The sequence below is a fragment of the Micropterus dolomieu genome, linkage group LG23, assembly GCF_021292245.1.
Source record: "Micropterus dolomieu isolate WLL.071019.BEF.003 ecotype Adirondacks linkage group LG23, ASM2129224v1, whole genome shotgun sequence".
Classification (NCBI taxonomy): domain Eukaryota; kingdom Metazoa; phylum Chordata; class Actinopteri; order Centrarchiformes; family Centrarchidae; genus Micropterus; species Micropterus dolomieu.
This window is the reverse complement of record NC_060172.1, coordinates 31,961,417-31,975,195: the sequence shown is the minus strand read 5'-3', so window position 1 is coordinate 31,975,195 and position 13,779 is coordinate 31,961,417. Positions and strand designations below refer to the sequence as shown.

The 13,779-nt window shown below is 41.5% G+C and overlaps 1 protein-coding gene across 2 annotated transcripts in view; it reads left to right on the top strand.

Moving 5' to 3' along the window:
• slc8a2a (solute carrier family 8 member 2a) overlaps nt 1–13,779 on the top strand; it is a 137,935-nt gene that overhangs the window by 122,261 nt on the left and 1,895 nt on the right. The window contains exons 6-12 of one of the 2 annotated variants that reach the window (XM_046039721.1): nt 3,668–4,102; nt 4,425–4,786; nt 8,788–8,891; nt 9,438–9,455; nt 11,027–11,139; nt 12,370–12,469; nt 13,356–13,628. In XM_046039721.1, the coding sequence (XP_045895677.1) occupies nt 3,668–4,102; nt 4,425–4,786; nt 8,788–8,891; nt 9,438–9,455; nt 11,027–11,139; nt 12,370–12,469; nt 13,356–13,628 (1,405 nt within the window). The remainder of the gene's footprint in view (nt 1–3,667; nt 4,103–4,424; nt 4,787–8,787; nt 8,892–9,437; nt 9,456–11,026; nt 11,140–12,369; nt 12,470–13,355; nt 13,629–13,779) is intronic. The other variant, XM_046039722.1, reaches the window with a different exon arrangement.

Sequence of the window (13,779 nt, the reverse complement as noted above, 5' to 3'; positions counted from 1 at the left end):
TCTGCAATTTATATACTAAAATATCGATACTTGGCGTCCGTGTATCGATACAGTATTGCAATGGCAAATATCATGATACTACACGATATTTTTTCCCCCACCCCTAATAAGCCAACTATTTCCTATTTCATGGGCTATTTGAAGGTCAATAAATAAATTCTATTTCCTAAGTCAATGAGTAATTGTGTTAAATAATCATGACTTCAATATTGACCAAAATAATTGTGATTTATGATTTTTGCTATAATTGAGCAGCCCTACATCAACACTTCATTTGTTTCATGAAATTATATGACATTTGTTGTTGTCTGCCTTTTTTCTGTACAGGTTAGTAAGCAATTTGTTTCATTTTTAAGGTATTAACTTTTCTTAAAATATGAAATGGTATTAAATTTGGTGATGAGCTCATTATTGTTTAGGACTTGAAACTCAAAGTTCAGGACTCGGACTTGCCTGTCTCTACCGGTCTTGACTTGGGACTTGAGTGCTAAGCCTTGAGACTTACTTGTGACTTGTGAATTAGCACTGAGAAGGGAACACACAGACTAAATACACAAAGGAGGGGAGGATAACTTGATACAGAAGAAACTAATCCGGGCACTGGAGACAATAAAACAGGCGGAAAAACACAAGGCAGAAAGTAAAATTACACAAGACACATGAGGAAAGACAACATAAAACAGGAAAAACTAAAACCTAAAACCATGTCTGACAGCATAGGTCATACACCTCTTGACGTTGGCAACGAAGGCGGTAGCCCTCTGGAGATTGGACTGGAGAACAGCAGTGAAGACAGAACCCCTCTGGAGGCCGATGATGTGGCTGGAGATAAGGTCCAGAGTCTGGTGGCTGGAGTTCGGGACCGGAGGCCAGTATCTGGAGATCTGAGCAGGAGGCTGGCGACAGGGAAATCCACACAGGAACTGGGCATTACCGCAGCTCTAAAAGAGGTGACTGCTGCAGCTGAGGCTCAGTGGATTGCTGCTGCACAGGAACATCAGATTGGTGCTGCACAGGTACAGGAGAAGGCTGCAGCACAGACACTGAAGATTGCTGCAGCTCAGCAGTAACAGGTGTCGGTCAGGCCGTCGACTAGGGACTAGGAGAAGGAATCAGGCCTGGCTAACAACTGGAAATAAGGAGCAGCAGTCGGCCTAGCTGCTGACTGGGAACCACGAGCAAGAATCGTCTTGGCTGCCGACTACAGACCGGGAGCAGAAGTTGAGCCCGGTAGTTGACCGGGAATGAGCATGAATTGGCCTAGCTGCCGACTGGGAACTATAAGCAGGAGTCGGCCTGGCCACCAGCTGGAGACCTGACAAGGCTGGTGGCAGCTCTGCAGCACTGGGCAGTGAAAAGATCAAGGCGCTGGGCAGCAGAGACTCTGTGGCGCTGGGCAGCTGAGTCTGCCAATGGCGTCAGGAGCCTTTACAAGCAAGTCTCCGAGGCAGGTGGGCAGCTGGCTTGGCGACTGAGGACAGTAGGACTTCAGGCTTACAAACCAGACCCTAACTGACTCAAGCGCAGGCTGAGGTGAAGGCTGGTTGCTATCAGACTGGGCAAATGGCTGGATGCTAGTGGGACTACATCCAGCCAAGGCTGCATGTTGGAAGCTAGCTGGCTGGCAATCATGCTCGCTGGCCTATGAACAGGCTTAGGAGCAGGCTGAAGGCTAACAGGCAGGGAGGCAAATTGAGAGTCAGAGGTGTTGAGGAAGTCCATGACCCACACAGGTATCGAGTTCCTTACTAAAGGCTTTGAGGAGACTTTCCTTAGAGCCAAAGACAGAGCTGCTTTTCTTTATTCATTGCTAAGGTCCTTCCTCCAAATATCCTTGTTGCACAAGAGGTCAGAAAGCAGCTCATTAAGTTAATCAAATATAATCTGCTGGTTCCATGACTGTCCAGTACGTACTGTCACAGTTGTGCAAGAGGGCTAGCTGGAACACGGTGGATTGGACCCAGGTGCAGACACTGGCAGCAGAACAGGTGCAATAACAACGATTTAATGTCAAAGTCAGCAGGTACAAAAAGGCTTACAGTCTGGTGAGGGATTCCAATTGAAGGAAAACAAGGGAGCAGGCAAGAATCAAAATCCAGAAAAAAACAGGTCCAGGAAAAGCAATCAAAAAAACAACAACAGAGAACAAAATATTAGGAAGGGCAGGAACGCCTGACCCAGGGTGAAAAACAAACTCGCAATGAGTAATGGGAACACAGACTAAATACATAAGTGAGGGGAGGGTGACTAGACACAGGTGAAACTAATCAGGACAGGCAGACAAACAGGAAAACACACAAAGGCAGAAAGTATATACAAGACACATTAAGAGGCCTCCTTTAACATAAAACAGGTTCAAAACTGAAACCCACAATCATGAGGCCTCCCCTTCAGTGTCAGCTTGGAGATGTGTGCGGGCAACATACAAACTGTCCATGCTTCTTTAGTCTAATAAACCAAATAAACTCACAAAATCTCAAGAAAGGAAATAACGCTTACACCTATTTTACTTATTAAACTGAAAAATACACTGGTACTGTCTTTCACCTAACTAATTGCCTCGTTATCTCATCATAAAACACACTTAATTCAAATGACAGAAACAAAATGAAACTCTATAAAACCCTTGTGGTTTGGCTTTCCAATGTTCCAACAATCACCAACTCTGGTTTGGTTGCATGCTGTCGCTGAGGGGTCTGATGCCCAAACTCCCTTTTGCGCTTCTTTCTTTTGACACCTCTCCTGTCCCTACCCAAACCTACCGTTTCTTCATTGTCCAGAGTCAGAGTCCTGGTCGTGGCTGGTGTAAATTGCCGGCGCTCTGTATTCTGCCTCCGTCAGTCTCGAGAGCTGTGTTTCGTCCTAATCCGGCAGTGATCACTGGAAGGCTGCTGAGCCCGGATGGGTTACACACTTGCCCAGTTCTGGCTCTGGTGTCTGTTCCGGACGCAGTGAGCTAATAGGACAGCATTGTTAGCTGAACAGCTATTAACAGCAGTTAAGCAGCTGTGACCTGATATGCTGCCCCCTTTTTTTGGAATATGAATTCAACAGGCGGAGTGAGTCTGAATTCTTACACATTGTACCATGTAAATTTAACTCAGATTTGGATTTGTTTTATTTCTTAAAAAGGTATCAAATTAATTGTTAAATAATGTTTTTGTAGTATTTTAAGGCAGGAGGAAATTAGGGAAGCTACTTGCAGGGGGACATCTTCTATCCTGTCAGGACCATTGGGGGATCTAATGTTTTCTAATTTCAAAGCTAATAAATGAGAATTTAAGGGGAATATCATGTTTCCCGAGGCTAGTAGGATTCAATCCTCAATCCATCAGAGTCTTCACAGCAGGAAGTTAATCAGTAGGAGGCTGAGTAGTTGAAGTTTCCAAGATTTCCTTGATAAAGATCCCTGCATTACGCTGAAAATCACACTCAATAAAAGTTTTGTCCCAAGAAACACCAATACTGTCATTATAAACTCAGATGTATTTGCATTCTGCTGTTGAATCCCACCAAACCCTCTGCAGGACCCCACTGCATACCCAGCCTGTGTGGTCACAACTTAAAACTGCTGCTGTGGCGAGCCTTTTTTACAGAACATTTGGCTAAACGTACATCTCTATAAATACGTTGTGTTACTTTACAACCGGTTTCCTCTCTTGGATAGGTGGTCCGCATCCTGAAAGACCTGAAGGAGAAACACCCAGACAAAGACCTGGATCAGCTGATTGACATGGCTAACTACTCTGCTCTGGTTCACCAGAAGAAGAGCCGTGCCTTCTACCGTGTTCAGGCGACACGCATGATGATTGGCGCCGGCAACATATTAAAGAAACATGCAGCTGAACACTCACGTCGCTCAGGAGACCAGGAGGCTGACAAGGCCACATGCTCGCACATTTGTTTTGAAACTGCCCAGTACCAGTGCACAGAGAACTGTGGCTCTGCGAGTCTCTGGGTGATACTTGAGGGGGGCACAGGCCAGAACACTTTCTGTGTGGACTACTGTACAGAAAATGGCTCCGCCAATGCTGGGGCAGATTATGAATTCAGTAAGGGAACCCTGGTGTTTAAGCCAGGGGAGACCCGCAAAGAGATTAAGGTGAGCAAGGAGAAAAGGGGACTGTGAAAGTTAGTCATCTTAGTTCACGTAAATCAATGTCAATTAGAGAATTTCAGTTCAAGTTCAGTCATGTTATATTTCACTCCCTGTATTTACTGTTTATCTTCATTGTCTACTGTCTAAACAAGCCAAAAATGCTTAGTTTACAAGTTTACAAGTTCTTTACACTAAGCTCTACCCTTAGTGTGGTAAATTACCCAGAGTTTTAAAATTATTTCAAACAAATAGGAGTGTTCTCTTCGCTGGTATGACCTTATGCATCCATAGGGAGAGTGACCATACAATACTCTGTGCTCTCCAGGTGGGCATCTTGGATGATGACATCTTTGAGGAGGATGAGCATTTCTTTGTGTGTCTTCGGAACCTGAGGTTAGAAGAAAGTGGAAATGAAGGGACAGGAACTCCCCCCAAGGGTAGACTAGTGGAGCCAACGGTTGCCACTATCACTATCTTGGACGATGACCATGCTGGCATCTTCACCTTTGGCCAACGAGTATTGCGGGTGAGTGAGAGCACAGGCACGCTGACGGTGACAGTGGTGAGGAGCTCGGGCTCCAGGGGCACGGTTGCTGTGCCGTACCATACAGAGGATGGCAGCGGCAAGGCTGGGGTGGACTACGAGGAGAGCAGAGGGGAGCTGGAATTCACCAATGAACAGACCAGGTGAGGCACAGTCAGCAACCATAGGCAATGACTGGCAAATAAGACTTTAGGAGCCACAGATTTTGATGGATACATTTCCTTAAGACATTAATCTATTCTTTTCCAGAAAGAAGACAGTGCCAGACATTGCAACTCTTGCATTTTCCTACTCTTCAACGTTATCAAGAACCCTCAAACAAATTATTTTTAAGGATAACAAGCCGAATTCGTACACAAATATATATTTTTAATAGCTTTTAGTAGTTTTCTCGCTTCGATTTTTGAAAAGCGAGAACTAAACACTGAACTATCATGTTAGCCTGTGGCTGTAACCAACAGCCAGTTTGTTCAGTATGATTTCTGAGGTGTCTTTTAGCCATTTGCCTTTTCAATAGCTAGTTAGCTGAGGCAAGCGTCTAGCGACAGGCAGAAGTGACGCAAGACGGCATGCTGACGTCACATGTTGCCGTAAGTGCTGCCCAGGGCTGGACTGGGATAAAAATTCGTCCCTGGCATTTTTGGCCCAGGTGGCCCACCACAATCGGTCGGACACCCCTCACCAATACACCATCCTTCCATTTAAAGGCTCAGATTAGGGGTGTGACAAAACACTTAGCCCATGAGACGCAACATTGCACAAGATTGGGGCTATGATAAGACAAGAATATATTTTAATAGGCCTACTATTTAGGAAAAAAAATGTATTGATGAAATAGTTGAGAGGGGTTCTGGGGTCCTCCCCCAGAAGATTTTGAGCATTAAACACTTAATTTCCTGTATTCAGGGGAAATTTTATGCACCAGGAAGCACAAAATTCAGGTGGCAGGTGACAATTCAGAATCTAAAAATATAATAGAATATGATGCAGGAATCAGTAGCTTATATTATTGTTTTTAGCTCAAGTTACTTTTTTACTATATTTACATTGCAGTGCAGGCTTATTGTGCAAATAAACCTTTTTCATAGCATTTTTATTTGTTAGTTAACATTTCTTGGTGCAAGCTATTTTTCAGAACATTTTTAACAAATGCTTTGAAAAAGTGGTGGGTAGCCTACATGTCCCCAGCCTCCCCAGTGTAAATGACCCTCCCTCCCTGCTCCCTCCCTCCCTGTCACTTTGTCACTCGCTAAACACACGTCGCCTCCTCTGCTTGGCAGGGGCCACAGCTCTCTTTTACTCCTTCAAGTGCCTGCAGCTGATGTTAAAGCTACAGCAGCCTCGGTAGCAACATATTGGTTGTTTTCGCGCATTTGGCAGCAGCCGTCTGAAGATTCTTTTAGGGAGGGCCTAACACAAGAAACCGAGAGCAGAGGGGGTGGGGGCTAGTAAGAGATGTGATTGGATCGGCCCAGTGTCAGTATAGAAAATGAACCAATGGGCCGTTGTCCATGCTGTTTGGGCTGGTCGTTGGCCCATTTTTTATAATCCATATATATAATCCATAATTTACGCTACACCGGCCCCGAAAGTGCGTTGGCCCACTGGGCATTTGCCCGGTATGCCAGATTATCAGTCCAGCCCTGGTGCTGCCCTAGAAGGCTGTTCGAAACCAAACCGAGAGATGCCTTCACTCGAAGGTTATGCCTTCTGAGGCAGCTGTCTGTTACGGTATACCGTAATAGACAGCTTAGTCTCACACCATCAGCAGTAAAGTTAATGTGTTTCTGAAAATAAATTATATTACAAAAAAAATTGGTTCCTTGAGATCAGTGGATCTCCTGGAAATTCCTTCCTGTAGCAAAAAGTATTTTGTTACTTTCCTATCCCTGGCATTGTGCTTTCATTACATTTTCACTTTCATTACCTTCCATTGTCAGAAAGTGATGCCTGCTGCAGGGCTCAATAACGGTGGCCCGATTGCTCGGGGCCAGTATAAAGTATAAAGTAATGTCGGGACTTTTGAACTAGCCGATCGGGCCAGTGCAAAAACAAAAACAATAAAATCCCATTAGAAACTATATAGCCTGCAGTTGTTTTGCAGCTCTTGTAAATTGTAAACTATTACCTTTTTAATTTTTATAATTTGAACTGTGATTACATTTTAGTTGTATTAGGATGTATTTAATAATCGATTGAACATGTTAACAGATGACCACAATATTCTGCATAAATGCCAAATTGTTTTTTTACCAGATTGCCACACAACGGACCATATATTTACCCTCCAGACTGTAATTGATCAAGAATTAAACATTAAGAAAAGAAAGGTATATGCCTGTTTTGTTGACTTCCAAAAAGCCCTTGATTCCATCTGTCACGAGGGCCTTTTCTATAGGCTACTTGAAAGTGGCATTGGAGGAAAAACATATGATTTGATTAAGAACATGTACACAAAAAGTGAATGTGCCATAAAGATTGGAAACAAACAAACAACGTTCTTCTCCCAGGGCCGGGGAGTGAGGCAGGGATGCAATCTCAGTCCAATTCTCTTCAATCTATACAGTATATCAATGAATTAGCAAACCAATTAGAGAGTTCCACGGCACCTGGCCTCACCCTGAACGACACAGAGATCAGAGGTCTGCTGTATGCAGATGACTTAGTGTTGCTCTCACCTACTAAAGGAGGTTTGCAGCAGCACCTTAATCTCCTGCAGAGATTGTGTCAGACCTGGGCCCTGACAGTAAACACAGCAAAGACTAAGATAATGATCTTTCAGAAACAATGCAGAAGTCAGGTTACACACAATTTCTATTTAGACACCACTAAATTACAATATACAAAAAACTACACTTAACTTGGCCTCAACATTACATACACAGGGAACTTCAACATGGCTGTGAAATATCTGAGGGACAAAGCAAGGAGAGCTTTCTATGCAATAAAAAGAAACATTAAAATATATATTCCAATTGAATCGAAATTTGGGGGCCAAAACTAAATAATGAATTTGATTATTAGTATTAGTATTATTATTAGTTCTGTAAGAGCATCCTGCAGGTGCAGAGAAAAACACCAAATAACCTGTTCAGAGCAGAGCTCGGCCACTACCCCCTCCTACTAAAAATACAGAAAAGATCACTTAAATTTTACAATCACTTAAAATCAGTTAACCCCCAGACATATCATCACAAAGCCCTAACATACCAGGAGCTGAAACCAGAGAAGAGTCCCCTCAGCCAGCTGATCCTGAGGCTCTCTGCAGCAACAAGTCCCCAACAGCTTCAGGACAGTAACACCAACTCAAGCAGACCAAACCAAATTATCAATAAGCAGAAAGAAAAATACATTGATTACTGGAAAGAAACAACCAAAACACAAAGTAAATTCCAATGTTATCTGACCCTAAAAAGAGAATTCACTTAGAAAAATGTTGACAACATCCACACTGGGTGAACACAGCCTGGCCATAGAAAAGGGTCGCCACAGACACATGGCTACCACAAGAGGAGAGACTCTGCCCCCAGTGTGACACAGGACAGGTAGAGACAGAGCTGCACTTTCTAACCTCATGCCCTAAATATAAAACACTGAGACAAAAACACTTTGCAAACATTTCCCAAATATGCCCCAAATTCGAATTCATATCAGACACACAGAAACTCCCCTATTTACTGGGAGAAATGCCCAAATGTGAAATAATTGCTATGGGGATGATTGTTCTTATGTAGATGCTTTGGCAATATTGTTGTTATACATTCATGCCAATAAAGCTGATTTGAATTGAATTGAATAACATAACACTTATAAATCTTTGGTTTTGTTGTAACACTGATAAATTACAACTTTTGGAGGGAGGGACAGTAAAAATTGTCTTGGGGCCAGTAAGTTAGTTTTAGCTGTATTTGACTCATTGAGGAGCAAGAGCACACTATGTTAAGCCTGAATTATTTAAAGCTCTATTTTGATTCATTATTCAGGTCACTGAATAGATGGTAGAACAAATGTTCAAGATAATGTCATATTTATGTACTTTATTGTTCATTATATTTAATAGTACTTAATTCTTCTGAAACAAAGTGTGTGTGTGTGTGTGTGTGTGTGTGTGCGTGCGATTGCGTGCATGCTTGCATATATCCAGTCAGATCTTACAAGTGCACATTATAAATGTGGAGGAGTATGAGAAGCAGGAAAACTTCTTCATTGTGCTGGAGGATCCTAAATGGCTGAAGCGAGGAATTTCTGGCAAGTGTTTTAGCATTTTAAATGTCATCCTTAATGTCTAAGTTACTTGTGTTTTCAGTAATGATGCAATGCAGTATGATAAAGGAAAATCATTAGTTTACACTATCATAGAATAGTACACTCCAAGTAGAAGGCAGCAATATCCAAGATCAAGTATCAAAACAATAACAACAGCAACACAAGCGGCTGAATGGTGTGCACCTGCGTCAGAGCCAGTAACTGAAGATTACATGCTGCCATTCACTGCTGTCTCTGTTTCACTATACCACAGGTGCAGCCAATATATCCTCGTAGCCTTTAGTTGCCTGTTCCCTGTAACCCTGATGCTTCAAAAGCATGCTGCAGGAATTGGATATGTTCTTGTTATTGGAGGTCCAATGAATCAATTACACTAGTTTGTAATGTATATTAATTAATTTTGTTAGGTAAGAGTGAAAATGAATACAAAAGTGAAGGTACACTGTGCATGCTGAACTGCTCATTGTATTAGGCCTTGAAAATAGTGTTATTATATTGTATTGAATCATTGTCTGTCTTTCTTCACAGCACTGCTGTTAAACCAGGGTAAGGTAGTTTGGTTGTATGTGTGGGTGTTAAAGGTGCAATGTGAAGCATTTTTTAATACAACATATTATTGTGAAATTGCAAATCTCCCTAGGCCACAAATGAGACAATTTGAGCCCTTAGTCTCACCCCATCAGCAGTAAAGTTAATGTGTTTCTAAAAATAAATTAGATTTTAAATCATCAAATCAGTAATAAGATCAGTGGATCTCTTGGAAATTCCTTCCTGTAGCAAAAAGTATTTTGTTACTTTCCTATCCTTGGCATTGTGCTTTCATTAAATTTTCACTTTCATTACCTTCCATTGTCAGAAACTGATGCCTGCTGCAGGGCTCGACAATAATGAAGGGCCGATTGCTCGGGGCCAGTAAAAAGTAACGTCAACACTTTTGAACTAGCCGATCGGGCCAGTGCAAAAACACTAGTGTTAAAAAAAACGAAAACAAAACAATCCCATTAGCAACTATATAGCCTGCAGTTGTTTTGCAGCTCTTGTAAATTGTAAACTGTTACCTTTTTAATTTTTATAATTTGAACTGTGATCACATTTTAGTTGTATTAGGATGTATTTAATAATTGATTGAACATATTAACAGAATAACATAACTGATAAACTTTTGGAGGGAGGGACAGTAAAAATTGTCTCGGGACCAGTAAGTTTCAAACCCACTGGCCCAGTGGGGCCAGTTGCAAAAAAGTTTAACGTTGAGCCCTGCTGCTGCGGGACCTGTCACTGCGGGACCTACTGCTGATACTAGGGACAGGGTCAACTGCTAAAGGTGGGGCCTACTATATTTGGTGCATGCTGGAGCCAGTACAGTACCACTTCTGAGTGCAGAGTATACAGCTACTGGGGGTGGGGCCAGGAAAAAAGCTGAGGATGGGGCTTAGTTGCCATCAGCAGCGATGGCAGGGGTCAGGTCCACAAGACCACAGGCAGTTGGAGTAAGTCCACTTTACCGCTGTTGGCTCCTGCTGGTTATCAGGGCTTAGATCATTATTTACTAGGAAGCAATATTAGAATCACAACCAATAATATGGATGTATGTCTCTTAACAACTGTGCTCCTCCTGTCAACTCTGCTCCTGCTGTCAAGTAAAACTCTCTCTAACATCCTACTGGTTTACACTTTTAGATGATCACTCCCCTTATCTGGGTCTATTGGGATTATGGGCTTTCTTCCTGAACAGAACTCCCAGGCAGTGTTAGCTGTGTACTACCCCCAACAAGCTCTGCCAATCACATGCTTTGAGTTATAGATGGGTAAGGTTAAAGTTAAGACCATGATTCAGTCTATGTAAAAAAGCTGCCTGGGATACTCATCTCAGGGCAAAAACCCCAACATCCTGTTTGAACAGGAAATCCATGAAATTATGGAAGCATGATTCTCTCTAAATACTACACACGTCACCTTTAAAAATGTTCTACTTTGAAAGTGTGTACAGAGTGTGGACTGTCTTTTCTTTTTGCTTTAGGCCTGTACCCTTAGATGAGGTTTATGATGTGTATGTGTTTTGTACATGACACAATAAGTTATAGACACGGTAATTAAATGTCAGTGCTCCCTGACAGGCAACCCCACCCCTGAGGAGGAAGAAGCCCGGAGGATCTCTGAGATGGGCAAACCCATTCTAGGAGAGCACAGCAGGCTAGAGGTCATCATAGAGGAGTCCTGTGAGTTTAAGGTGTGTGAGTGGCTGATGGAAGGCTTTACACAAGCAGTAAACCAACTGTCAGACATGTATATTTTAGATTATTATTATTATTATTTTAGAAGTTTATTAGGAAACCTGAACCAGAGCTTTTTTGTTATAATCATCGTTTTTTAAAAGAAAATGTGAGTAAAAATATGCAGCCTAAAGGCAAATTTTAACTAAAATATGCTATCTGCATTATGCAGGAGTAACAATAGTTGTCTAAATTGGCATTTGGGTGGCACACAAGTTAACTTAAAATATATAATTTTTAAATTTTTAATTTGAGTGGTATTTCCTTTAAAAGCTTTAACGAATGTAAGCACGTAGCCAGGGGTTAGGGTTGTTGCAGATAAAAATCTGTGTTATTTAAAAAATATTTGTGTTTTACTTCATTAACCACCATGCACTCTCTACATCAGACTCCCAATGGAGTACTAGACCAGGTACAGCTTCTACCAGCATGCTGTGTGTGATGGTGTTGATTTGACCTTCTTCATCTAATTTTCTCATTAAACTCTCATTATCATCTTATTACAAAAATATTGTATATTCACATCTGCTTTTTCTCCATTCTTAACTTTTCTCATGCATTACATGCATTTTGAATTGAGATGCACTGAGGCAATGTGTGAAATGTTTGGGTCTATTCTATATTGTATTGTACATTTTATATAAATTCTGCAGCAAAAAAGTGAAGCCAGAGGTTCTGTGGGTATACTATTAATATGTGTCATATTCATATTTGTCATGCGTATGACACTGTGCCTAATCTGTATCAACTATCCTATGAAACAAACCAACTTTGGTGAGGGTACAGGAATTTAACACAAGGAACTTAGACTCCATAAATGAATGTCTGCAAACAGAAAAGAAGAAACAAAACTCAGACGAGATGTATCATCTCTGTCTTAGGTCTTTGCAACCTCCAAGAAAAGCCTCAACCCACCTACTCCTATACCCCTTGACAGCAGAAAAGAACAAGTTTTTTTAAAGACTTAACTTACAATATTATGCACTCAGCTTGAATAGATAATTAAGATCCTACAGTTTCCATCTCATAACAACACTTTGTTTTGCTGCTGTTAATCCTGCAAACACAACACTTTTATGTAATTTTGAGAAAAACATCCTGTAGAAGTGAAGTGTGAACCCATCTGTTCTGTGTATATTAACATGAACTATGACCTCATTACTGACCTATTTAATGTGCTGTAACAGAAAACAGTGGACAAACTCCTGAAGGACACAAATCTGGCTTTAGTGATTGGCACACACTCGTGGAGAGAGCAGTTCATTGAAGCAGTCACCGTCAGCGCAGGTGAGTGGTTCTTATGTTGGTTTTATGTACTTCTTATATTAATTGTTTTTTTAGTCAAACATTTTGTGCAGAATCTAAGAAAGCCATTTTAAAAAGTTATCAGTCATAGTTGTGTAAAAGTAAATTTCTGGAGCCTCTGCGTGCTTGTTCCTGTTTTTTTAGTGTTGAGTGTGGATGATATTTTGTCAGAACTTAATATCTGACCACTGCATTTAAGATAGACCATGGGTGTGCACAAGTCCACAAGTTCGTTCACTTCTCAGCTTTCATTATCAGTTCCAAAATTTGGTTCTCTATCTTAAACTCTTTTTTTTTAAATTCATGTAGATTTGTGTAGACCAGCCAACAGCTGGTTGGCTTAGCTTAGCATAAATAGTTGAAACAGCTTGCCTGGCTGTGTACAATGATACCAAAAATGGGGGGTTTAACGTGGGTTATGTAAATGTAAATGCTCTGTTTTTGTATCTGGGCTGTGTGCAAAATGTTAAAATATATGCTGATGTGCTTGCTAATCGTTCTAAAGCTACAATTACATGAGCCATAAAGAAAAAGTTTTTCCACATTAGAAAAATCGATAAAGTATAAAACATAATTCACATGACCCTTGACCTGTCAGTCACTTGCTAGCCTACAGGCACTAAACCCATCCACCCTAAAAAACAGGTTTGAAGACACAGAGCGAGGCTACTAGAGAATTATGAGTGAAAGTTAAAGATACATACTACACAATAGCAATCAAAGGATATGAGCCTCAAAACCAGTTGATTTACACAATAAAGCCAGGACAAATGATAACATGACTGCACCTGGTTACACCATCCTGATTGGCTCAAAGTGTGACTGCATCATTTGTTTGATTTATCTTCACTGTGTCTTCTTTAAACAGGTGATGGAGATGAGGAGGAGGGACAGGAGCAGCGAATGCCGAACTGCTTCGACTATTTTATGCACATATTGTGCATTTTCTGGAAGATTCTGTTTGCTTGCATCCCACCCACCGAGTACTGGAATGGCTGGGCTTGCTTCCTAGTGTCAATCTCTGTCATTGGTTTCTTAACAGCCATTATTGGAGACCTTGCTTCCCATTTTGGCTGCACCATCGGCCTGAAAGACACTGTCACTGCGGTGGTCTTTGTAGCACTGGGGACTTCACTTCCTGGTATGTGATTAGTGAGTTTGATTTAGTGAGTTTTTGCACTATACATTAAATCCCAACTGGGAGACACATACACTAATGATAAAGTTTAACTCAGTTCAATTTCTTCCAGAAGTTGTAGCTGGGATAAAAAGCACTGGCATGTGTTGTGTCA